The sequence below is a fragment of the Nothobranchius furzeri genome, chromosome 11 (genome assembly GCF_043380555.1).
Source record: "Nothobranchius furzeri strain GRZ-AD chromosome 11, NfurGRZ-RIMD1, whole genome shotgun sequence".
Taxonomy (NCBI): domain Eukaryota; kingdom Metazoa; phylum Chordata; class Actinopteri; order Cyprinodontiformes; family Nothobranchiidae; genus Nothobranchius; species Nothobranchius furzeri.
The window spans coordinates 45,629,181-45,654,654 of NC_091751.1; the positions used below are offsets into that span (position 1 = coordinate 45,629,181).

The window sequence follows — 25,474 nt, forward strand, 5'->3', positions numbered from 1 at the left end:
TTAAAATCTTAAAGTACATAAGTCATAAATAATCTTAAAATGGGTTTTAAAAGTCAATTATATTAAGTGTATGTTACAAATTGTAACATTTTAATTTGTTTACATGATGATGAACAATTGTGTTAAAGAATTGCAGTGAGGACCAAATTTGAACCATTTCACGACCTGGAAAAAGTCCCCGCGCCACAATGTTGAGTCCCCTCTGACCCAGTTGCCCTGTTTCCCCGGCTCTGCTCTCGGCTCTACCTGCTGCTGGAGAAAAAAACCGTCCCAGACTGTGCGAGACAGGCAGACAGACAGACCTACAGACGAGAGACACCCCCGCATAGTTTCCGTCAGCCGGGTGACGTCTCCGCCTCTCAGCCCGTGTGCAGTGTGACGTTGCGGGCTGTAGTGTGGAGCTTCTAGCTGCATCTTGTTGACGCTCCGCCAGGCTTTTCCAGTGCTGAGAGGACTCCGAACGAGTGAGGACGACTGACACACTGTTCAGGCAAGTGTTAGCTGTTGGGTGGGATGGAAGGATTTTTTTTATTAACCGGGTAAATAAGAGTTCTTTTAGCGGATCTGATTTTGACATAAACGGTTGAAATCCTGTGTTTAGTCGCTTCCGACGGAGGGGGCGAAGCTAATCAGCTTTAGCCTGCCGTATCGCTCTCTATCATGGGTTAGCCTGCTGTAATATTAGCGCTTTCGGTCCGCAGGGTTAAACTGCTTATCGGTCGCTATGTTGGGTTAGCCTGCCCTAATAAATATAAGGGCTAATATTCATCGGTTTGGACGGGAACCGAGTCGGGTCAGTCCGCTTTAGTGGGAACTGGGTTAATTTAGCCTGTCTGTGCTCTGAGGAGGTTTACAGCAGTTTACACCGAGGAGACTGGGGGTGCGCTACCCATCGGGGTTTCACTGATTTACACTCACGTTGCACAGATTCTTACACCTTCTTTTTCTGAAGATCACAGATAAGAAAAAAGAGAAAGAAAAGCAGACTGCCCTGGTAATTTAGTTAAACATTTTCACGCTCAGACAGAATGCGGAGTGTTAAATGGTGCTTTTCCAACCGCTGGGGGGGGGGGGGGGGGGGGTATGGACACATCGCGGTCGGAAACCCCGCCGTGCCCTCACTAAATTGGCATGTGCGTAACGGACAAGCGCGGTGCCTTCCCAGACCAGACTGTAGTGTAGACAGTGAATGTCATTATCAGCGCTGTCTGCATACCTGCGCCGAGCCAGCAGAGGAGGAGGGGGAGCAGGAGCAGCGTAATACGCGGTGTCCTTGCAGCAAAAACGGTTCCAGACATGGGGGGTGACATTAAAGACGGACTTTACTCACGGTTTATTCTGTTAAGGAAAAGTCGCGCGCCTCGTTTTCTGTCTGGTACCAGCGGGATCCCAGCCGAAGGTGGCTCCCCCGAAGATCCTCACTTATTGGTCGGTGATTTGCCGTGTAGATTCGAGTCTACCCACGGTGGGGGTTTGCCATTAAAACGCCCTCACGCATCAACCTGCAAATTCAAGATTTTCTCCGCAGCTGCGTTTTTACCTGATTTCTGGGGGAAAAATAAACGGGATACTATTTTTTATGTCTTAAAAACACACACCTGCATCTTTTATGTTCATTTGCAAGACCGAAAAATTGCATTTAGAGCATTTCACCGTATGGAAATCCAAATTTCTCCAAGTTGAAATGGGTTAAAGCTGCCGTGTCTCGTGTCTTAGTGCAGCAGTGGCCACGGTCAACACTGCGTTTTAAATGATGATCAGGTTGCTGATGTATATATCAAATAAAGGGGTGAACGCTGCTTTTTCCGTAGTGCTGCTGCATGTCAAGCTGTGAGAGGACCAAAGAGGGGAGGCGGGGAGGGTTGACCGCTGGTAACGCTTTTATCATGTTCTTCATGGGGTTGATGGGTGAACAGACGAATGGGGGATGGCATGGTGTGGCTCTGGGAAGGACACTTTACATTTGCAAAGTGAAATGTTTCCCCCCCCCCCCCCCTGACCATTGTGTATTTGCCTTTCATTAACAATGTAATGAGAACCGGGTGGGTGGTGAATTTCAAATCCCAGCCAACCGGTTTGTTAAAATTCTCACTTTGTGCTTGAAACCTTAATTTGAATTTCCTCTTGGGTTCAATTGCAAGAGCTAAGAAAAGCCTCGTGTTTGTGTGAAGTATGGTAATTGCCATTTGGTTTATTTGGACCATAATAACAGCCTCTGAAGTCCCAAACAGGGAAGGCATAAAACCTAAAACACTGGTCATAACACCTTTCGATGACACTGGAATTTAAAGTTTTTGTCTCTTCTGCTTTCTAAATTGCTTCATTTTTCATGTTCAGGCAGCAGATCAGAACCTAGACAACCTAACCATCATGAAGACTTGCGTCATTTAAAAAAAGACTCCAGGGGGTGAGAAGCCAGAGGAAAACGAGAAACAGTCAGAAGAACAGGAGACAAGCGACTGTAACCCTGTGCTTGGACATGGCCAGCACCCAGACCAGTTTGAAAACTCCTTTCAAAGACTTGACCTCCTTCAAGGGCAACATGAAGCGTCTGTACAGAGAGCGAATGGAAGACGCACCCATCAAGAAGCGACTGATGGCCGAAATGAATTTGAAGCGGCGTGGTTTGGATCCCCTCACCAAAACTCCTAAAGTGAAGAGGGAGCAGATGGAGGATCTGCACCATGATGTTGACATGGATGTGGAGGGCCGGGCTGAAATGCATGTCATGGGCTCAGGTAAAGCTCTGGACCTGAGTCCTGGCCTCAAACACACACTGGCCCAGTTTACTCTCAGCAGCCAGAGCTCCCTCGGGGGCCCAGCTGCCTTCTCAGCCCGAACTGGCCATGAGCATTCTGCTGGTATGCCCCCCCTGCCCTCCCCTCCTGTGTTAGGAGGGGGCCCTCTACTGGTTCCATGTGACAGCTCAACTGAACTCACCCACTCGCTACTGGAAGGAGAGTCCATCTCCTGCTTTGTCGTTGGTGGGGAGAAAAGGCTGTGCCTGCCTCAGGTGCTCAACTCTGTGCTCCGTGACTTTTCGCTGCAGCAGATCAACACGGTGTGCGACGAGCTGTACGTTTACTGCTCTCGCTGCGACGCAGAGCAGCTGCACATCCTAAAGGTTCTGGGCATTCTACCGTTCAACGCGCCGTCCTGCGGCCTCATTACGCTGACTGATGCGCAGCGGCTGTGCAATGCTCTCCTGCGTCCCGGGGCAGCTTTGCCCGCCGATCCCAGCGGCAAGCTGTCGGTCCAGGGCCTGCTGAAGGAGAGCGAGGCCAGCTTCCAGGTGGAGCACCAGTGTCTGGGGAAGTGCCAAGGTCTCTTCGTGCCCCACTTCTACTCTCAGCCTGAGGCACCATGCATCCAGTGTGTCGAGTGCCAGCTGCTCTTTTCACCTCAGAAGTTTGTCATGCATTCACACAAGTCACCCGATAAGAGGACCTGCCACTGGGGCTTTGATTCAGCCAAGTGGCCATGCTATCTGCAACTTGCCAGGAAGTACCAGGGGACGCCCGAGGAACCCAAACTCAAGCAGCTCCTGGACGAGGTCAAAGAGAAGTTCCATTATCAACTGAAGAGGTCGCTAGACAAAGTAAGTTCACCTTTTAACGGTAACATTTGGTGTCAGCTGTTTGTGTTTCTGCATGTTTTCTATGCACAAAAATCTCAGTAGGCCTTTTTTAAGCCGTTTTCATTCTTTTTGATGGGTGGGAGACTACCTTATGGTTGGCATTTACATAAATCATTTATGACCTAGGGCAGGGCTATTCAATTCCAGGCCTCGAGGGCTGGTATCCAGCATGTTTTAGTGGTTTTTCTAGTCCAGCACACTAGGTTCAGTGGTTGAATCACCTGTGCAGCAGCTCACCAGGCTCTGCAGACGCCTGTTAATCACCTGCTGATTGAAATCAGGCGTGTTGAAGCAGCAATAAAACCAAAACATGCTGGATACCGGCCCTTGAGGCCCGGAATTGAATAGCCCTGACCTTGGGTGTGTCTGAAGCCGTGGACAAGTGGTGACATCTGCATCATCAGATCAGACACAGTTATAGATCAGCTGTCACGGCTGAGGAGGAAGTGCATCATTTGTTCCCTTAGGTCACCTGGAGGTCAGCGGGAATGACGCTCAGCTAAAGGCTAAAGTAGGAGGTTCTGAGAGACTCTAAAAGCAGTTACCTATTTAGTCATTTGTGTAGCGCTTAAAAAACAGAGTAAATTTTTGTGGAATTTGTCATTTTTCACACGTCGTTTTTGTTAATCAACCTGGAACAAAAAGGGTTCGTTGGAGGAAGAGCATTTCTAGATGTGGCAAAAGCCATTTTTCAGGAGTCCATCGTTCACCTGCGGGCAAACCTGAAATTGAAATTGCTTCATTGCAATAAAACCACTCATAACTGGAGCTTGAAATGCTACGGTCCCCCACAGTGGATGCTTTAGCTTTTTTTCTTCCTGCAGTGAGAAGAAAAATATTTCAATGTGAAAATGATGAAAACCTCAAGGCCAGAAAGTCAATAAAACAGTCAATGTTCGATTGGGGGGGTGGGGATGCTGTTCAGGATTTTAATTTTTTTCTGCCACTGAGTGTTTTATGATTCCTGACCTTCATTTGAGCTTCGTGCACCCCTGTCTTTATTGTTTTGATTATATTTTTGTCACTCCTGCATCCAGAATTTTTTTTTTTTTACGACCGTTTAAACGAAAACCACAACCCTTGCTTTCATGGTTTGTTTACCTCTATCCACACCAAACTAGCTGTTTGTGTGTAAGACTGTGGAGCAGAAAGGCCACACGGTGTATTTATAGGGACTGCAGGTGTCCAAAACACACACACACACACAAACACACAAATGTTTATGTGAAACAGACAAATAATTAGTATCTTCCATCTCTGGTTAACTCGGTGTGTGAATGTGGCGGAAATGCCGTCTCCTGTCTCGTCTCGCGTCCCGACCGCATTCCCGTCCCGCCTCTTCCCCAGCGTCCCTCTCCTTTTCTTCTGGATCACTTTAAGGTATGCCTCTTGGACGATGCAGACATTCTTTCTCTGAGGCAAAAGAGACATTTTGAGTGTAAACAGAAGCGGACGCAGACAACAGGCGTCACAAACGTCCAAGCATATGTAATGTCGGGGTGGTTATGAGTCTTTCTGTGTTTTTGTGTGCCAGACATTGCAGCTCTGCATGTGTGTAAAAGAGTAGATAATTGGAGGCTAGCATGACACATCTTCGTCTTTCTGTCTCACACTTTGCCAGGCTTTCTGGAGCCTGTGTCTCACCACAGTGTGAGGTGCTGTCTTCTCTGCGAGGTGATTTTCACAGCTTTTTCCCCCTATCTCTCTTTGCTGTTTATTAAGGTTTTGCTTTATTAGAAAAAGTAACGTGTCAGTGAATTTTTCCATAAAGGACGCGTTCCTTGAGAGAGCCTGGAAGTTTCCAGGAAGCAGGTGATCTCGTGCTTTAAAAGAGGATGACACTTCAGCTGTCCCCTCTGGAGCAGATATGAGTGTATCAAAGGTCGGAAACTGCTCACCGAGCGTGAACTCAGAGTCCCACTTCACTCAGTCACAACGCCGTGGTTTCCCCCTTCTAGTGAAACCCATTCTGTTTGTGTATTTGCTAAATGAAAGTGTGTTTGACTGAACAGGATGTGAGGAGGACATGTCTCTCACCCTGAACATCCTCCAGACTCCGTGTCCAACTGTCTCCTTGCTCTGTGTGACTCACACTTTCCACTGGATGTAAGCAGAGGGCCAGCCGGGCAGCTCACGCAGTCACACACGCTTTGAAGAATGTTGGCTCACCCCTCGGTGTTGCTTTAACCCCGAATTAAGACCGTTTTCCCCATGAGACCTTATTTACCATTTACAAGCCATTTCATTTTGGGACGAGAAGAGACGGTCGCAAAACAAGAGCGTCCTTCTGGAAGTCGATTCTTTTTTTCTTCTCTGACTTTCTCCAGTGGCCAGCAGTCCCATATCCTGTTAGGAGTGTTTGGCTTGAGTAGGTGCATTTAAAACTCAGGGCTTGTGCTCTATAAATGGCGCCTTGTGCCTGGAGGCACCGCTGCCCTGTCTACAGATCCCTGCTGTGTAAATAGAGTTTGCCAGACGGACGCCACTAACAGACAGAAGTAAACCAGAAGCCTTATTGCACAAATTATTTTAGTTCTCCTCAAACAATGAGCTCATTTTAGCTTCCACGGGCTGTGACAGTCACTCATGCACCGAGGCGTCAGGTGGCGTCATGTCAGTGGGTGATTTTAGTTTGTACTTCAAAAAAAAAGAAAAGAAAATGGGAAGTAACAGAATTAAAGAGTGGATGATTATATTTTGTGTGCTGAAATGGATTTCAAAATATCTAAATGAAAAAAAATACTAACATAACTATTATAATTAATGAGTGTTTCATTATTTGCTTCATTTGGTTTCAGATTACCGCTGATGGTTTAGGTTGTACCTTTAAACCCTCCCAAACTCAACCCCTAACATGTGTTGCTTATTTGCCTGAGCCTTGTTTGTAACCTTGTTCTGGCCCGGAGTCAGAAGAGTCAGACGGAGAGAACAGCCTTCCTCTGTCTGACTCTCCGGCTGGGCTGCGGCACAGACGGCAGACAGCTGCATCTCTCTCCCTGGCTTCCTCTATTTGCTATTTGGAAACCAGTGACTTCATTACCACAGAGTGGTGCAGCTGTACTCCTTGGCTGGCTCCTGTCTGTCTTGTCTGCCTGTCAGTCTTCCTCTTGGGTTGAATCTAATTGGATTTTGGCACCCATGCTAATCATTCCCCGTTCTGTGGTTGCTGTTCTCTCCTCCATCTCCATCTTTAATCAGTCTTCTCTTCTTCATGCATTTCACCTCCTTACTTGCAATCTGCTCCTGGCACCGCAATCTTCTGCTCATCATCACGCCCTTCAAACCTGACGGTTCCGTTGTCGATGATGGATATGTCCGTGCCCCCTCCAGGCCCCAGTCACCGAACGGGAACAAAGCAAGCAGCCAAATGACCCGATGAGACAATCGTTACATAAGCAACAAGACCACTTGTGTGCGCCTGCGAGTTGGATGGGAGGAAATGCCGGCGGTTATTGATCAGGTCTGCGTGCCTGATAAATGTGGCGAGCTGTGGTGGACGTGGAACGGAAGAAGACGCATTCCTGGAGAGGGGCTGGTGTGAAATGTTGACATGCTGTTACGTTGATCCCAGCTAGCTGCACGAGTTTCGTTCTGTGTTTGTCTGTCTACTAAATTAAAAGTTGAAGCCCTGTGGCGTGGGACTGACATGAAAATCTGATAAAAGCTACAGTTTAGTCACAAACAGCTCTACTCTTTGGTGGTCTTCCATGAAACAGGCCTCGTCTGAACTTGGGGCCCAGCTCTCCTCTCCCATGAGTTGAAAATTAACCTCTGCGCGACCTTAGCTGAACCACAAATCTGTCCTGGAACTGCCCTCCTGGTTGCCCAATTGCTCGCATTTCCCCAGCTACAAATCTCTCCAACCCAACATTCCCATATCCATAATTTTATGTCCCTGTACTTTCCAGAGAACAGTTACACACAGCTGCTTTTTCACAGACAAACCCTGGCTGTGTGTAGTAGTAGGGGGGAGAGCGTTCACAAGCAGCCATTCCTTGGCCAACGTTTGCTGCCTGTTGTAAAGGGCTAAACAGGGCCTCTCAAAGTGGGAGGGGCTGAGCCTAGGGGCCTCTGGTATGTCACCATCAGGTCAGTGCCAGTATTACAGAGCTGTAAAAACATCCTAGCTCACTGGATGGATGCCAAAATCATCCCTCCTCAGTCTGTCCTAAACAGATAAGAATCTTCTTTGGGTTGGGGTTTCATGTGGTCACAGGCCTCAGCTCCAGCTCATTTCATTACATGCATTAGTTATGCACCATTGCACAGCCTGTCACTTACGTGATATCTACACATAAAAAATGTGCCACTGGTTGGCAGCGATCATTTCGCTCCTCGGCTACATCTCGTTAGCTTTGACCGTTCTTTCAGTTGGACTCTTTTTCTCGCCTCAACACCTGAAGATGAGAGTCGTGCTATTGCAAGCCTGAAACGAGCACCCTCCCGACAGCAGCAGAGAAGGCTCTGCCAGCAGTCTCGCAGACTAAACAAACTGGCTGAGCTCCTCCCCAACTCTCCTGCAGACTTTAAAAGTGTCCTAAACTGACAGCTTGTTTGCATGTTTGCTGTCTGCTCCCCTCAGGGTGTCAGACCAGTTTGTTGTTTCTGAGTTAAACGAGGGTGATAAAAGTGAAAAGAGTGAAGTTTGTAATAAGCTACAAGTCCAAACAAGACTTTTTAGAAGAGAAAGAGGCTTGAGTTACACGCCCAACTTGCTTGTCTGGGCTGTTTTCCATGAGACCGGAATAATCTTAGTATTAATTAATCGACCTGCTGATGAGGAGATTAGTTGTCCACTGTCTGGTCTCCACGGGAGACAGTGAGACGAGCTGGTTGTGTGCTGCGCTGAGGCCAGGGTGTGTAGTAGGGGTTACTGTAATGGGCCAGTGGGAGATGGCCAGCATGTGTTTATTGTGTGCAGGCAGAAAAGCGTGTTTGCATTTGAAAGGAGCTCCGTGCCGCCTTCCCTGTGGGGAAACCGTGATTAATGAAGATATAAACAGAGAAACCAGGAGACTGTCCGTAGGAGAACCACCTTTCAGGCACTTAAACTCATTTTCTCATATATTCTCCCCCTGGCTCCTATCAGAGAAGGACATAAACAGGGTATCAAAGGCATGTCCCACTGGGCTGCCACACGGCACGTCCACAACACATTAAACCCAGCCACCACATTGATCAATTATGCATGCTGCAAACACCTAAGAATGAGGGGAAAGAGAGGTCCGCACTAATAAATGAATCCCCACTTTGCTGGTAGTTGATTTGCCGGTGTGGCAGTGCCTGGTGATTTCCATGTGGAAGTAATTCTTGCGTTGTTTGGGATTAGTCGTCTGCATTCCTTTGTCAAATGGGCCACGCATGCTTAAAAGCTCACCAGGTTAGGTGCTATCACATCCTTGTTGCTGGTTTTGACCTTAAGTCGAGACAAACAGAAAAACTCCCAGGGTGCAACCCTGCTAAGCTCTCGCCACCCTTTAAGTCTTATTTTTTTATTCTCACCTTTGCTCCAGTAACTTCAAACCCTATCATACCCTGTAAATCTCTCAAGGGGCCTGAGTGATGTTGCTCTAGGCAAGACTGTAAAGTTAGCAACTGGGAAGCAGGCTGCATAGTTGAGGCAGAAACAAGTGACATTTTGCTCCTCGCCTGGTCCTTTATTACTTTGTGTTTCCGCGTTGCCAGACGCTGATGTGTTTATCTTGCTGTTATTCCCTCCTGCGGTAACGGCGCTCATGGGAATGATCTGTCTCGCTGATATTTCTAAAGGCAGATGCACACATGCAGACATACTGTTTTCTTTGCCTCATCACGTCCCTCGGGCGCTAAAACGAGCTCATCTAGATCCCGTGAATAGAAGACCTCTAGATCTGGATATTCAGCCTCTCGGCTCTTCACAGCACCAGCTGAAAAGCAAGACTTGTCTTCAAAATTGTTGACCTCCTGTTGCAATTAGTTGAGTGTGCTTCAGCTATGGAAGCCCGATTAGTGGCTGCGTGTGTTGAAACCGGTGAGTGCACTTCACCATCCATACATTGGAGCTAATAGATGAGTATCTCCAAGTTGCACAGGGACTCTTATTGAGCAAGCAGCTCTTATTTATTCATTTATTTTGAGATTTGCTTCCGCCCTCGCAGTGGCTCATATTGTAACAGCCTTGCTGCCGGGGAGACTTGGCCATGACAGTCTCATTACCCTTGACTTTATCCTTCGGAGAGTGCAGCACTGCCTTGTGGTTTTACAGTCTGGCTACAGTTTAACCAGTTCCTATGACATGTGCACTTTGTAACGCCAGACATTCAATTTGTCATTGCTATGAAAATTAACTGTCTGAGACACATCCTGGTCCCAGATGAGGCCACATGCAGAACAGATTTCGTTAGGGTGACTCACATTGAAGGAAGATTTGTAGCCCTCGGTGTAATGATGCACGTTTTTGGCAGGATTCCTTATTTCTTCCTTTTGATTAAGATGTGGATCTTTATTTGAAAAGAAATCCACTGGTGAGCTTCGCTGTTACATCCTTGTGTCATCAAACACGAGTTGGTGAATCATATGATGACTTCTCTCATTAAAAAAAAAGCACACGGCACAGATGTCACAGCCTGTTCCTAAAGGCAGTCAAAGGATCATGCAATCAGACACACGGACACAAACACAACCAGCAGCCGCTACTTCCTCCCCTCGCCATGCCAGTCCTGTCCTGCAGCATGAGTCACGGCGCTCCATCCGTGCTGCGGTCTGCTCTCCACTCATCAGCGTCACAGTGGAGCCGGGACGGAGATTTATTACTTTGCTGGTCTCTCTCCCTCTCTCTGTTTGATCTTCGCCCAGGTGTGTTCACTTGGAGCTCTGACTCAACCCAGAATGAGATTTTCCAAACCCAAACGTGCTCGTCTTGGTCTGTTGTCAGGCTCGCCTCAGATGTCGGTGTGTGTGTGAATGAGGGAGATTGCGAGTGTTTCAGTTCCTTTATTAATTCACATTTAGGAATCTATATTTATATATAAAGAGGGGTTTTCGCTGCAGGAGTCAGGAAGGAATGATTATCAGAAACTTTCTCAGAAAACAGCGCGTGGTGACATGAAAGCTGATGGATTTGCAGCATTGTAGCTGTGTGTGTTTTTGAGGGAGAGAGAAACCCGAAGGGTCTGGACGCCAAAGCCAGGCTGCTCATGCAGAGAGGAGCAGCAGAGGCTTCAAACACACTCCTACATGTAATATGAATGAGACCCGAGCTTCCCGCAGAACAGTCAGAGTACCTGGGGCCGGCTTGGATTTAACAGCCTCTCTTTCCTCGTGTCTGTGATAGATTGTACCCCGCGGGAGCATTTTGGCCAGGTGGATCTTTCTCTTTGTAGCACTGGGACTGCATCGTTGGTCTATCTCCTTCACTTCTACATTTTTCTCCATCCTTCTCTCCTCTGCATCCCTCTGGCTTCAGTACAGACAGTGACAGCCAACCTAAGTGCTGACATTAATAACGGATACACAAACTATGAATCAATGACCTCACAGAAGGTCCAGAACAGGAAATGAAACCATTCCAGTTTGATATTTTGAAAAGACGTAGAAACATCTGGTTAAAAAGGAGAAAGAGGCGAGCTTTGGTTCGTTTGAGAACAAGATTGATGCTTAATTCTTGAGATTTTTTAAGCACAGTTAAAAAAGGCACCAGGATGCATTCTGAACCATTTTTTGTGAAATAATTTTATTTATTAAAACGAAGCTGTGTCTCCATTTTGTGTTGTTTCTCTGTTTCTCTGTTAGCAGCGCGTTGCTGGCTCGCCGACAGTCTCTCTCAGCTTTTAGTCTGCTTAGCAACGCTCGTCCTCTCTGCAGCTCTCTCACTCGCCTCTTGTCTCCAAGCGCTCTGACTCCTTTCATCCATCCAAATCGTAAGCCAAGTTCCCGTACGTAGACGAGCAGGCAGCTGACTCGTGTGCACGTCTGTTCCCCGATTGTGAAGTTGAACCTGCCTCCAAAGATCGTTCCGTGATGGCAAGCATTTTTGCAGAATTTCTCTTTTGGTTCGTGAAGATCATAAATCTCACGCGCACCCACTCCGGCGCTGGCCCCGATAAAGCTCAGATGATGAGTACAGTCATCCACAGACAAGACAAGGGCCCACTGGCCTCGTTCTCAGTCAGCGTGTCCTCCTGGGAGCGTTGAGTGTGTGCTCGTGTCTGTCTGCATTTGTTTGCTTGTAGTAAACGGCGTCATCCTCCCACAAAGCTGTTTGATGGAGCCATTGTTTGATGGGATGTCTGTTTACTCAATTGTTTGCATCTGTGTGTGTGTGTGTGTGCATGTGTTGCTGTCTCTCTGCGGGCCTGGTTTGCTCACATAGGTGAGTCCTGGAAGCGCTGGCAATTAATGAAGCTGGAGGCGACGAGCTGCACGTGATTCAGATGCTGTCCTGTTTACTATACAGGGAGGGTTTTCTTTAAAGATGTCTGTCACTGACTCAAACTCCCTTTGATTTTTATGTGGACTGCATGCACGTGTGAGCAGGCGTAATGCTGATATGGGTGCACGGAGGACTTAGCTTGGTTAGATATTATGACTTTTAGGAGTTTCAGCCATCATTTTGTCTAAATCATGGCTTAATCTAGGAAGAGCGTTAGGTCTGATCGTTTTCTGTGATGCTTCAGTAAGATGAGCAGCTAAATTGCATTTCAGTATCTCAAATGTGCAGTAAATGTTCATATTATGTATGAATTTCACAAGGTTTGCTCGTATTTCCTCTCGGAACGTGTCTGAAAGTCAGCAGTAAAAGCCGTCTGTAAGAATGCACTCTGCTTCACACCGATGGTACTTTTTGCCTATGATGCAACATCCTTAGGGGAAGTACATCTCAAAGTGTCTTGAAGTGATGTTTCATCACTGCAGCGGGGTGCTGTTGGTCAATCTGTCATCCATCCATTTTCTTCTGCTTATCCGGAGTCGGGTCGTGAGGGCCACACCCTAAGTCGAGAGGCCCAGACTTCCCTCTCCCCAGCCACTTGGGCCAGCTCTTCCAGGGGAATCCCAAGGCGTTCCCTGGCCAGGTGAGAGACATTGTCCCTCCAGCGTGTCCTGGGTCTTCCTTTAGGTCTCCTCCTGGTTGGACGTGCCTGGAAAACTTCACCAAGGAGGCGTCCAGGAGGCATCCTAACTAGATGCCCGAGCCACCTCAACTGGCACCTCTCAATGTGGAGGAGCAGTGGATCTACTCCGAGCCCCTCCCGGATGACCGAGCGTCTCACTCTATCTGTAAGAGAAATCCCTATCTGGAGCAAGAAAAAAGAAGGAAGGAGAGGAGAATGAATAGAAAGCTTGAATGAATGAAATGAAGAGATGCTTTTTAGGGAAGTGTTGTAAGCAAAGAGTTGATTCCTCATCTCTGCTTTTATAACTAGTTTTCTTTTCTGCTATAATTTCTCATCAGACTGTGGCCCGTTGGTTTTTAGCTAACATGTTTGTAAGATGGCTGACTGGAACTCTAGCTGTGCAGGAGGGAGCTTAACACTTTAGTGTGGAGGAGGGACGAGTGTGCATGTTTGGCCGTCTAGACTCAGGGCCCTTGTGTTACAAAAAGTGTACTCGGTGCCTGAAGCCAAGGCACATTTCTGAGGTACGTGTCCTTATCTGCCCTCTCTGTGTGTGTCTTTCTGAGGACAGAGGCTGACAGTCACATGTTGTCTGTCTGTCTGTCTCCTTATTTGTCTTGGCTCTTTGCTTAACCCCCCTCCCTTCGTCACATGATTGTCTGACCGGCCACCTGTCAAACCTGTCCTCGTCCCGGGGGCTTCTGTGTTTTATGATCTCTTATCTCGTTGTGCAAGGCCAAAGCGAGAGGAAAATAAAAGATCTTGTACTCAGCCTGCCCTGTGCGTTTGACAAGGCCAGGCGTTTTTCTGAGAACTAGTGAAGAACTGAACATATAGATCCGAAACAAAGTCCAGTTGTATTCTTTCACAGTGTTAATCAAGAATCTTGTAGAAAAAAACAACAACAAAAAAACAACAGGAAGATATTCCTTTAATTGCCCCACTTTACTGCCTGGTTCCCTTGTGGGTTTTTATTGATTTGGCTGTTGAAACAAAGCGTGGCTCCCAGTCCATGGATAAATGGCTTATTGGATTAAGACTTTCCTATAAAAGCCCCTAGTGTCTATGGGGTGTGCCAGTGGGACCTCCAGAGGGCAGGACCCCAGTAACCCACACACACACGCACGCGCACACACACACGCACACACACACACACACACACACACACACACACACACACACACACACACACACACACACACACACATATTTTCACCAATATAAATCTTTTAAGGAGGAAATGACTAATAGAGGCATAAATGTTTACATCGTTTACTCTGGCATCTCCTGTATTTTTGTTTTGGATGAATCAAGCAGGAAGTGTTTGACTCTTCAGTTTGATCTTTGACACAGTTCATGACTGCAGCAGAACAGGATGTGGTTTGGAAACAGACAGACACACAGACGGGGTGGGACCGAGTGTCTCACTGAGCGGCTCTGTACATGTCCTTCTCCAATTTCCATTTAACTGTCTGCAGCAGATTGCACCCAAATAAAGGCGGCTTACTTCCTCCTGCAGGGGTAAAGAAGAAGAATGAGCTGCTCCGCCGCTAAGACTCCTCTGCCTCACAGTCCTGAAAATGGGGCGAGTGGGGGGTTGTAGTGCCTGCCAGTGGTGCGTTTCAGTTTTTATTCCCAGCCAGTGATGCTAAGGTTTAAACAGATGTGAACATAACAGTTCGTATTTTGAGCTTCAGAAGGGATTTTAACATCACTCACAAACAAACGAATCCACTGGTTTGAGATGAAAGGTCAGGCCAAAGCTTTATTGTGCCCTTGATAACAGTTGCCATCAGGCTTGTCGAGACTTGTTTTGTGTGTGTGTGTGTGTGTGTGTGTTTATATCCTGAAAGTGTTTTACCGTTTCACCTGGGCATCAGTTACCTGATCTTAAACTTTTAGATATTCTTCTAAAAAAGGAAAGCAAGAAAAAAACTAAAGAAGTACATTTTATTTCCTCCTAATTTAATTTTAAATAATTGAAAAGTTCACTCCATTAGAAAGTGCTGCACTTTAGTCAGTAGATGAGTGTGTGTCTGTGTGTGTGTGTGTGTGTGTGTTCTGAGAACTTTGCATGTTTCATTATGCATGTAAGGAGACAGCATGTGTATTTATAGCCGAGAGTAACGTTGCGCGCGTGTGTGTGTGTGTTACTGTGCAACAGCAGTCATCTGGAGCATCCACGTGACCGGGAGGAGGAGAGCATGACCGCAGACTAGCTTGCGCGCTGTTTGCCAGTGTGTCAGTCTGTGTCAGTGGCACCTTCATCTTTAGAGGAACACACAGTCCAAGAAGAGAGTAGAAACTGTTTGTATCCTCTGGAGTGTTTTGCACCTCAAGCAGAAATCAGTTGCACGTGGATGACACTCTGTTACATTTGTAACCTAAAACTGGTTAAGACCAAAAAATAAATAAATAAAAAACTGCAAAATTTCGATTTACATGTATATATTCTGTTTGCAAAACATTTTAAACATCCCATTTGATGTCACTTTCAGACTAAAAGGAAAAAGCACACAGGTGCAAAAGTTAAATGTTTGTGCTTTGCAGGTGTCACTCAGCAGAGATGCAAAGATGTGGCTCAAGTGATTCTACTGTGCCTGTTTTCTCAGAGTGTTTATGGTAATGTGGAGTTATGGATGAGTGCAGCACAGTTTGGATTTGACGGCACTCAAAAAGCACTTTTTGCTACATTAGTACATCTGCTGCAGAAATGTCACGTGCACTGACGGTCAGGAGGGGGTCTAAACGAGAGGCTCTGGAAGTGGGTCATTGTGAGAGTTCACATGTTTGTGTCTGGAGCGGAGGGTTTCATTGCACTGGATGAGCATAGCTGCAGAAGCAGCAGCAGGCGGACCGCTGGTGATTAGGAACAACAGGGCAGAGTTCATCAGAGCGAGTGCATGGAATGCTAATCCACGTTGTCAGGAGTCGAGCCTCGGCCCGACAAAGGGCCGGAGACCCGCTGGGGTTAAGGGCTGTTTGTGTGCACTACACGTGTGCATATGTGTGTCGCAGACACAACCCAGATAAGAGAAGTGCTTCGTTAGAGCAGATTAGCAGTGAGTAGCAGCCGTGTGTGTGTGTGTGTGTGTGTGTGTGTGTGTGTGTGTGTGTGTGTGTGTGTGTGTGTGTGTGTGTGTGTGTGTGTGTGTGTGTGTGTGTGTGTGTGTGTTAATAAAGCAAAGTGGGGGTGGGAGAGGAGCAGTAGCAGAGGAAAGCAGTTGTGCTGAAATGTGCAAACATTCATTAAGGAACAGAGACCAGCAGTGATAATGAGCATGGGTGTGTGTGTGTGTGTGTGTGTGTGTGGGGGGGGGGGGGGGCCTTGTGTAGGCGTTGGGCATAAAGCTATCAGGTGAGCTGGAATTATTGCGTATGAGACTAGCGCCTGTATGTGGACATGCGTGCTCACAGATACATGTGTCCTCTATTCTTCCACATGCTTTCATTTCTGTCTGAAACATAAAACTAAGTCTGTTTCTAATTGGTCCTCACAGATAAAGATACACACACTCCTAATGGGCTGCCGTTGTCTCAGCGACAGCGTGTCTGCTGTCATGGGGAGAAGGGGTCAAGCATATAAAGGACCTCTAGATGACCTGTGTGTGTTTGTCTTACACACCCACACACACTCTCTGATCAAGGCAATTTAGGAAGAAGCAGCTGAAAGGAGCTGAGAAGGAACCTCCATATCTTCTCTTTTTTAATTGAATATGTCTGAATGATAAAATGGTAAATAATTCAGACATAAGCTGCCGGCTGCATCCCTGAGGAAAATCAGATAAAGGTTTAATGTTCAGTGTGTGCATGTGTGTTTATAGACATCTTTAAAAGTTAAGTTTATTGATGCTTTCTACAACCCGTCTCCAATTCCTCTTTCTGTTCACCGTTTTAGCTTTCCATCAAATTCTGTCTCTTCCTCCTCCTCTTCCTCTTCTTCCCACCCCCTCTCCTCTATCCTTCATTCGTGGCGGACGGCTACCTAGCAGTGCATAATCCAATGCTGGAAATTCTCGTGTCTCTGGTGTCTGCACTATCTGCCAGTTCACTTCAAAGTGTGTGTGTGTGTGTGTGTGTGTGTGTGTGTGTGTGTGTGTGTGTGTGTGTGTGTGTGTGTTGAGAAGCTCGTCTGCTTCCGATAGGCATCGACTCTTGTCAGTTTGTGGCCTCTCGTGGAGCGTGCCCTGTCTTTCCTTTAAATACAAAAAAAGAAAAAAAGAATCAGAAAGGTGCAAACAGACTAACAGGAGGCCCCTCAAGAGGCTAAGACGCTGACATGAGGACTTCAAAATGTTGAGATGTGCAGGTGTGTGTGACTGAGTTACAGGTAAATCAAACACAGAGGATGGCAGGTCATGCATAACTTGTGTTTTATTCAAAGGCCTTGCTCTGCAGATTTGCCTTTTCCTCCTCTTGCACAGTATCCTCTTGATTCACTGACTGCTACTCAACCTCTAATGCAATTTGTTGCATTCCCCCTCATATAAATCTTTTTTTAAATGTCATTTATCATTTTCATTTCCCTCTGTGACTCCGAGACTTTCTTTACCTCTCGCTTTTGAACAGACTCAGTCATTTATGGTTCTTCAAAAGTGTGATAACAAATCTATTCTGTGCTCTGTCCTTCTTTTGAGGATGGTTTGTTAGACTGTGTTGTCTTTTTGCCCTTCAGAAGTCAGGGGAGGAAGAGGAGATTCAGCTGAGGAAGTCCTCGGTAGATCTCTGCTCCGCCGGCGACAAGTTAGCCGAGGCTGAGCCTGCGAGAAAGGTCAGTAGTTGTTTCCTTTATTGTAAACATTCATGTGCCTTTCCATCACCCTCCTCCGCACACACACACACACACACACACACACACACACACACACAGGCCATCACACACAACAAAGTTCACCCCTTCTGCCCACCCTCCTTCACCCCACCGCAGCACACACAAGTTAACATGCAGAGAAGAAGCTCTTTATCTCGATTATCTTCTCTTCTGAGTCGTGCTCAGTGTCTCAGCTGATGCCTGATGGGTAATCCCTCACGCGCATCCCATCTATGCATGCATATATTAGCTTCATTAGATTATAGCTTCAAGAGATGGCACACATTCCCCTCTCCTCCTGCTGTTTGCTTTTATAATTGTGTGTGTGTGTGTGTGTGTGTGTGTGTGTGTGTGTGTGTGTGTGTGTGTGTGTGTGTGTGTGTGTGTGTGTGTGTGTGTGTGTGTGTGTGTGTGTGGTTCAGCTGCATTATAGTGATTCGTCTATTCAACCAGGAAGTTTATTAATAGATGAACACATTTTTCATCATAACGTTGTTTTTTTAATGTGATGTTTGTGTGTGTGTTTGGTTTTCTGCAGGGCAAACCGACTCCGCCCACTCTGGTGTTCAACCGTCTTTTCACAGACATCAAGGAGGAGCCAGGACACCCCACCCTGGTCCATCCCAGGTATTACACTCCACCTGTGTCCATTCATCTCCAACCAACGGTCAATCGAAGCAGGTTTTTTACAGTTTGTAGTAATGTGTTTTTCAAATGGCAGCAAATGAAGTGCTGCACAGACAGCCCAAAGGTTCAGTTGTGATCATTAAGATGTGATGGCTTTAGATACGATGGTGGCTAGCTTCTATGTGGTTGTCCGAGAGAAGATTAGAAGCTGCCATTGTAAACAACCCGGAACTTTGTTCACGTACAAGCCAGAAGCTGCACCTTTGGAAAAACATTGATCTGAGGTGGTTTTTCTACTCCTCTGTTAAGTTTCTGTTTGACTTTATTTTCATTTTCATCCTTTTTGTTTTTTCAAGATAATGCCGCCACTCTTCTGCTCTTTTTCCTGTGAGTCTTTCTTCCTCCTTCCTTTTTCTTTCCTTCCGGCTCTCATTTCCGTCCGCGGGTGGCACCACCATTTGTTTGAATATGGCTCAGTTTTAGCAAATCTTTAGCAATAATCTGCCCCAGATTAAAACCTGGAATTAGAGGGTTTATAGTGCTGTTACTACATGTGACCGGCCCTTGGCATGCTTTGTGAAGGCTTGCAGACATCAGACCAGACTAAATGGAGGAGGATTAACGCCGTGATCACCTGCCAGCATCTTGCTACTTCAAACCAGTCATTGTTTAAAATATAATAAAAGACCCTCAGATAACACTCAGTCATATTTAGTTTGCTGCAAACATCAAATCGATCTCATCTGGGTTGCTTGATGCTCCTGCAAACCTGCAGTCCGTCATTTTCGTCCACGTCAGAGGAAGACATGGTTGCTTTAGCGTTTCACGCAGAGGCCCACTGGGCTGTCAGGCTTAGCCTAGTTCACTGCTCAAGCCTCAGCGCTGTCTGGAGGGTCCTACTGACTGAACGGGGGAGGGGTCCAAAGCTAGAATAAACTGAACATGTTTTTTAATGGTTTCACTGCATCTCCAGGCAGTGCGTCTCTCCCAGTTGGACCACTACCTGGACATCAGTGATGAGCTGAAGGTCTGTTAAGAGTGAGATCCTGTCGACAGATCCTGTTTGTGCTCCCGACTTCAGATGTTGCTTTAAGTTAAAACTGATGCCAATCAAAGATTGTTCAGATACGTTCGTTGGACAGGGACATAAATCACCGATAGCCGTTCGATTAGAATACAGAGTACTAAAATCTTGTTAAACAAACCATTTCTAAGTGTCTCTTTCTCTCTGTGTGCTTCTTTGTGACAGCTACTACCTGTACACATACGATAAGATGGTGGCTCCCAACGTGTCGCTGAGGAGGGAGGCGGAGATGAGCCCGGAGATGCTCGGTGTGCTCCTCAAACATCACTACAGTCGCCGAATTCTGGGCCACGATGAGCCGCCCATGGGTCAGTAATGACACGCTCAACAACCATTAATTATAGGAGAGTAAAAAAAATCTGTCCAGTATAGAAAATGTGATTCCTAATGAGGATAAGTCTGAGAAGAATGATTTAATGTCACTTTCTTTGAAGGAAACTTGCTTATGCACCTTCTTGGTGGTCTAGTGGTAGAGTCCGCCCTGGGACTGGGAGATCGGAGTTCAAATCATACCTAAGATTTTAAAAATGCGACCCAATGCCTCCCTGCTTGACACTCAGCTTTAAGGGGTTGGTTTGAGGGGTTAAACCACCAAATAGTTCCCGAGGACAGCCGCTGCTGCAGCTCACCGCTCCCCCTGGGGAGCAGTTACACCAGTGTGTGATGATGACCAATGGAACTTGCTAAACTGGAAATTTTAAAATATTTAGTGTAAAAACTAGGCTATAAATAGTAAAAGGAAAGAATAATACAGAAAATTACCATAAATTTAAGAAAACCTGTAGAAAGATTTAGACAGTAAATAACACCAGAAATCAGGTAAAAGTCCAGTTTCATGTTCCTGTAATTAACTTTTACATGATTATTATTGCTGAGGAAATCTGATTTTACTTAATAACTTCTTTCTGAGCTTAAAAAATTTAGTAATTTATAATAATATCTATTAAACATTAGCAAATGTGCTTTAAAACTGCTGAGTCATCTGTGACCTTTAATATTTAGGTCGCTCTTTCCATCAGTAAACAAAGCCGTAAACACTGGGTATGAGTAATAAAGGCTTTAAACACACAACAACAAATCATTCCATGAAATTCAGATGAAATTATAAATATATACTGACATTTCCCAAATACTTACTCATTTACTTTTACCTGTAAATTATTCATCAGATATGTTTTGTCTGTTTGGACGACACATATATAAATATAATCTAAAATTCATTTTTTTGTTGTGTTTGACAAAAAAAAAAGCTTTTGTTTGAACAATTTTTTTTAATTCCTTATAAAATAGCGGGGAAAAAATAGATTTTTCCCCATTAAATCATTTCTAATTTGAGCTAGTGTGTGTGTGTGTGTGTGTGTGTGTGTGTGTGTGTGTGTGTGTGTGTGTGTGTGTGTGTGTGTGTGTGTGTGTGTATCAGACACAGTCTGACGCACATCTACTATAAATACTTGAAATCAATGCAGAAAGCAGCAGCTGTCTACATGCAGCATAAGCAGAAATGACTGACAGATCAAGTTCACACAACTCACTCAGAGTTGACACATGCTTACTGTAAACATACAGTACACACACACACACACACACACACACACACACACACACACACACACACACACACACACACACACACTTTGCAGCCTGAAGTGATGCACAGAATCGTTCGTTGACCTTCATATTACAGCTCTGCGGGCTCCTGACTATCGATGAACAGTGCTGTGGAAGCAGCAGTGACCTATCTGTGGAGACACAGAGGATGAATCACAGGAACGATTTCCGTCTGTCATTATTAACGCAACGTCTGACTGCCAGGCTGCCCTCCATCTCTTTCTCCCTCCTCTAACCAATCTGTCTGCCTTCTATCTGTCCTCCTTCTCTGTTTTCCTGGCAGCCAACTCTCCGTCCTCTCTGATTCGGCTCTCCGTCTGTTCCCGTACTCCTCCTCTCTTCCATCCATCTTTGTCTCTTTCCTCTCCCTCTCACTCTGCTGTCAAACCCTCCTCCCACTCCTCTTCTCCTGCTGTGAGCTCTACTTTTTTCATCTCTTTATTGTTGTGTTTTCTCCCCCTTTCATCTCCCTCTATTCTGTGAAAAAACATGAACTCTTTATAGGAAACCTGATGTATATTACCTGTGAAAAATTGTTTTGCTTTACAAAAACACGTATTTAAACACCTTTTGTGAACTCAGGCGGTGACAGCGGTCTCACTCGGGCGTGTGGAGGCCTTTCCCAGACTTATTCGAAAAGAGAATCTAATTTAAATGAAAGTCTCAGAATCAAATCAAATTACCATCCCACCTATTGATTCCCATGATGCAGAATCTACAGACCACAGTAAGGGAGCAAACCAGAGCTTAAAGAAACAAGGAGTTTATGCAGAGTGGAGCAGCGCTCCTACACAAGGCCTTTATTCTTTTTCTGTGTGTCTGAGGGCAAAAGTACAGAGAATTTGTGGGCGAGTATTTGCTGTTGCCATGTGGATGTGTGTGTGTGTGTGAGTGCTTTCGTTTAGGAAGAAGTTTGAGCTTTTATGAGGTTGTGTGAAGGCGTTACTAAGCATGTGAGGGAGTGTGCGCTGACACGACACTCGCCTTTCAGCCACTTCCTCTTTATTTTTTTATCTTTTCCTTCATTCTCCTTTCCATTCGCTCCTCAGATCTCCATGCCTCTCCTCCCGTCGCCGCTCCCATTGAGGAGGCTAAATCCCAAAGTGCCGCCGCTGCCTCGGCCACCGAGCGAGAATGCCAAACCCTGGCAGTTTCCATGGAGACGAGCAGCCCAAGCTGCAGGAAAGCCACCCACATCCCCTCCCACACTCCTCCTCCACCTCCCTCGTCGGTGTCGATGTTGTCATCGGAAGCGGAAGTAGCGGCGAAGGACACGAGCTCTGCCGCTGCAGCAGCAGTGGGGGGGCTGGAAGACGACAAGGACAGGATTGTGGTGGAGATCATGCAGATGTACAGCAGGCAGCAGGAGAAGCTCAACTCCACCCTGCATAAGCAGCTGCAGCTGGAAATGGTGAGTCGGGCGGCGGGAAAGATAAATTGTGGCAGGATTAAAGGGACTGTGACGATTCCCGTCGTTAGAAGTGTCCTTGATGTGGAGGTGATGCTCGCCTTCCACCAACCCCCTCCATCTCCTCCTCCAGTCACATGACACACCTGGGCTGGTTTTAGTATAAGCTAGTAGACCATATAGAGTAAATTACATTATTTAAAGTTCATGAAAACAGAACTGTTGCTGTTCACAGCTTCAAATGTCTTTATTTAATTGGGACTTGGAGTGAATCCATCAGCAAATTGTATTATTTTAAATTATGTACACATTTATTTCTTTCCACTTCTTTTTTTTGCCCGTTATTACAAGCTGCCCTCCCACTGAATAGATGAAAATGTGTGTCAGAGGTTATAAACGCACAGTTTTGGATTCGGTCAGGATTTGGGCGGCTCTGACCCTTCTGTGGCATCAAACTTCAGCCTTTTTTATAGTGTTCTTCCTGCAGGGGTCAGCACAGTGTCACATTAATATTGTAATTTCCCCTCGACTGTGTGTCTTCAGGAGCTGGAGGCGTTGCGAGGGGGCGAAGCGGCGAGGCTACGGGAGTTGAGTGCCGAGCAGCGGGAGCTACGCAGCGAGCTGGAGGCGGTGCACAACGAGCAGACTCGGCAGCTCAGCCAGGCTCGCCAGGAGCAGCTGGAGCTGGAGACCCGTCTGGAGCAGCTCCGACAGCAGGCCTGCGCCTGCGAACTGGGGACTCAGCGCCAGCAAGAGGCTCATTACACGGCACAGGTACGGGCTTGGAGCAATATCTGTTTTTAAAAGTATAAGTGAATTACAAATATTAGATTAGTGTGCTTTTTTTAAATCTGGGAAAATCAAACGAGAGGAAAGTTGCTCCTAAAATATCAACACTTAATTACTTTTCTATTTTATTTTTGTATATTGTTATATTTAGATAAATGGTAAATGGCCTGTATTTGATATAGTGCCTTCTAGAGTTCTTGAAACCCCCCAAGGCACTTTACAACACAATCAGTCATTCACCCATCCACACACACATTCACACACTGGTGGGGATGAGCTACAATGTAGCCACAGCTGTCCTGGGGCGCACTGACAGAGGCGAGGCTGCCGAGCACTGGCGCCACCGGTCCCTCCGACCACCACCAGCAGGCAACGTGGGTTAAGTGTCTTGCCCCAAGGACACAACGACAGCGACAGACTGAGCGGGGCTCGAACCCGCAACCTTCCGATTACGCCCTTTAGAATAAAGGGAAGAGCATTTTGCTCTTTCTCTTGTGGATTTTCCAGATATGATTAATTTTCCCTTGAGTGAGTCACTCAGGGCTGTTGTTTAGGTTTCCACCAGATTTAATCTCAGCAGGCTGTGTTGTGTTGGCTGGAGCTCAGAGCTGCACTATCACCTCCTGTCTGGGCGGCTGGTTGAATAATACATAACTGGAAATGATGACATAATTTTACCTTACAGTTAACAGCTTTAGACATTTGATGCTGAACCAGAAGTGTCTTGATGTTATTGTTTTTGCTTGTCCTCCCAGCTGCTGGAGCTGCGTCAGAGGCTGGAGCGGGCCGAGGCCGACCGGCAGGAGCTGCAGGAGGAGCTGCACCGGGAACGAGAGGCGCGAGAGAAGCTGGAGCACACCATCGCCCAGCTCAAGCAGCAGATGGCCCAGTCTGGTATGATGGGAGGCAGCCCATCTCCTCCTCTCACCCCCTCCACCGGACCCCTGAATGCCCACTCTCCACCCTGCTCTTCCTCCGTGTCTGAGGCGCCTGCGATGGCCCAAAAGTAACCTCTCCAGGTGCCTCCTTCCCTTTATTCACCTCTTCCTCCCGTTGTCTACCATCTCTACAACCAGAGGCAGAGAGGACTGTCTTTGAGGTGTCCCATCCTTTTCTCCCTTTTAATTTAACGTTTTTGTCTCCCCCTCCTCATTAAACAGTATTTAAACATTTTTGGGCATGTATGTTTGATTTAATTTATAGATTTTACTGAACAAACAGCTGCTCTAGAGACATGAGGCTGGTCACAGAAGAGACCAACTACATCCATCACTATGTCGCCCACCCTAATGGACCCTCTTCTCATCTCCCTGGAGCGAAACGCTTGATTATGGACTCTCCGCTCCTCACTGACAACACTTCACGCTACTACCTGGCACAGCAGCTGCCTAGCTGTGTGCCTTCTTTGTCTTTATAAACATGAACCCCAAAAGCACCCGCGGGTGCAGGAGACAGAAGAAACATTTCAATTTTACTTTGTTTTCTTTTTGTTTTGACACAAATATATTATAAGATGCTACAATATCAAGTCTTTAAGGAGGTAAAAGACCTTTACTGTACAGAAGAAATCATTTGTTGTAAAACCTCGTGAAAATATGCCAATAAGTGATGCTGAAGTTGAAATTGACTGTTTTTGAGTGACACCCCATTTCCCTTTTTTTTTAAAAGACAGCTATAAAATGTTTTGGCCTAGATAGCAGATTTGTTCCCTCCTCTCTCTGTTGGGCAGTGCCCCTAAGACTTTCCTGCCTTCTCCCTCGATCCACCAGCTGCTCCATCCCTCCACGCACAGCTTCCATCGGTGCACTGCCAGAAATGCAAGCATAGCTTAAAAAGCGGTGTTGTTGCACTTAAAATGCTATTTTCTTTAGAATTCTTGCAGTAGAGGAGAATGTCTGGACATAGAGGTTGTTTTGTTGAAGAAGGAAAACAAGCTGTAGCTGGGCTGTGTTATCATGATGAGATGTACAAAAGCATGCACACACTTGAGTGTGTCAGTGTGTCGTAGGCATTGGAGCAGAACGGCGGCCCCCTCGTTTCCAGTGTTGCTGCTCTTTGGGCTCGTTGTCTGCAAGGTTTTATCTTCTCGCTGTGTGTCAGAGCGGCATCTAAACAAATGACAACAGCCATGTCCAGGTAGTAAGGGAGGGAGAGGAAGAGAAGGGAGGTGTGTTGCTCTTCCTCCTCACTCACGTCAAGCTGGGTGGCCTGGACGGTTGGGGTACTGAGGCATCCCTTTTTTATATACCGCCAAAACGAGGGCAGCTGCTGTCGTCTGGGGCCCTCTCCCCTCTGTTGGGGCACCCCATATTCTGAGGAGGGGGCGGGGCCTCAAAGTGTTTTCTAGATGACCACAAAAGTGATCAGACGTGCGGTCAGAGAGAGAGAAAAAAAGAACTTTACTGTGTCAGTTGCCAGG

At 46.5% G+C, this 25,474-nt stretch overlaps 1 protein-coding gene across 3 annotated transcripts; it reads left to right on the forward strand.

Annotated features, from left to right (window-relative positions):
* The first annotated feature begins 357 nt into the window (after positions 1 to 357).
* skila (SKI-like proto-oncogene a) lies at positions 358 to 24,377 on the forward strand. 3 transcript variants are annotated; one of them, XR_008563517.2, is made up of 9 exons: positions 358 to 494; positions 2,342 to 3,598; positions 17,405 to 17,500; positions 18,078 to 18,166; positions 19,416 to 19,558; positions 21,908 to 22,269; positions 22,810 to 23,040; positions 23,811 to 24,154; positions 24,259 to 24,377. XR_008563517.2 is itself a non-coding variant. In XM_054742010.2 (8 exons), the coding sequence occupies exons 2-8, from the start codon at positions 2,480 to 2,482 to the stop codon at positions 24,063 to 24,065; spliced, it is 2,295 nt and encodes a 764-aa protein (XP_054597985.1). In that variant the 5' UTR covers positions 358 to 494; positions 2,342 to 2,479; the 3' UTR covers positions 24,066 to 24,377. The 3 variants fall into 3 exon arrangements, 2 of the variants coding, with proteins under 2 accessions (XP_054597985.1, XP_054597993.1); XM_054742010.2 differs by having other exon boundaries at positions 23,811 to 24,377; XM_054742018.2 differs by having other exon boundaries at positions 17,408 to 17,500; positions 23,811 to 24,377.
* The last annotated feature ends 1,097 nt before the right edge of the window (positions 24,378 to 25,474 follow it).

Excerpts from the sequence above, each read along its gene's own strand:
- skila (XM_054742010.2), top strand. The coding sequence starts at position 2,480 with ATGGCCAGCACCCAGACCAGTTTGAAAACTCCTTTCAAAGACTTGACC. Across the intron at positions 3,599-17,404 it reads TGAAGAGGTCGCTAGACAAA|AAGTCAGGGGAGGAAGAGGA; the intron begins GTAAGTTCACCT and ends TTTGCCCTTCAG. Across the intron at positions 23,041-23,810 it reads AGGCTCATTACACGGCACAG|CTGCTGGAGCTGCGTCAGAG; the intron begins GTACGGGCTTGG and ends TTGTCCTCCCAG.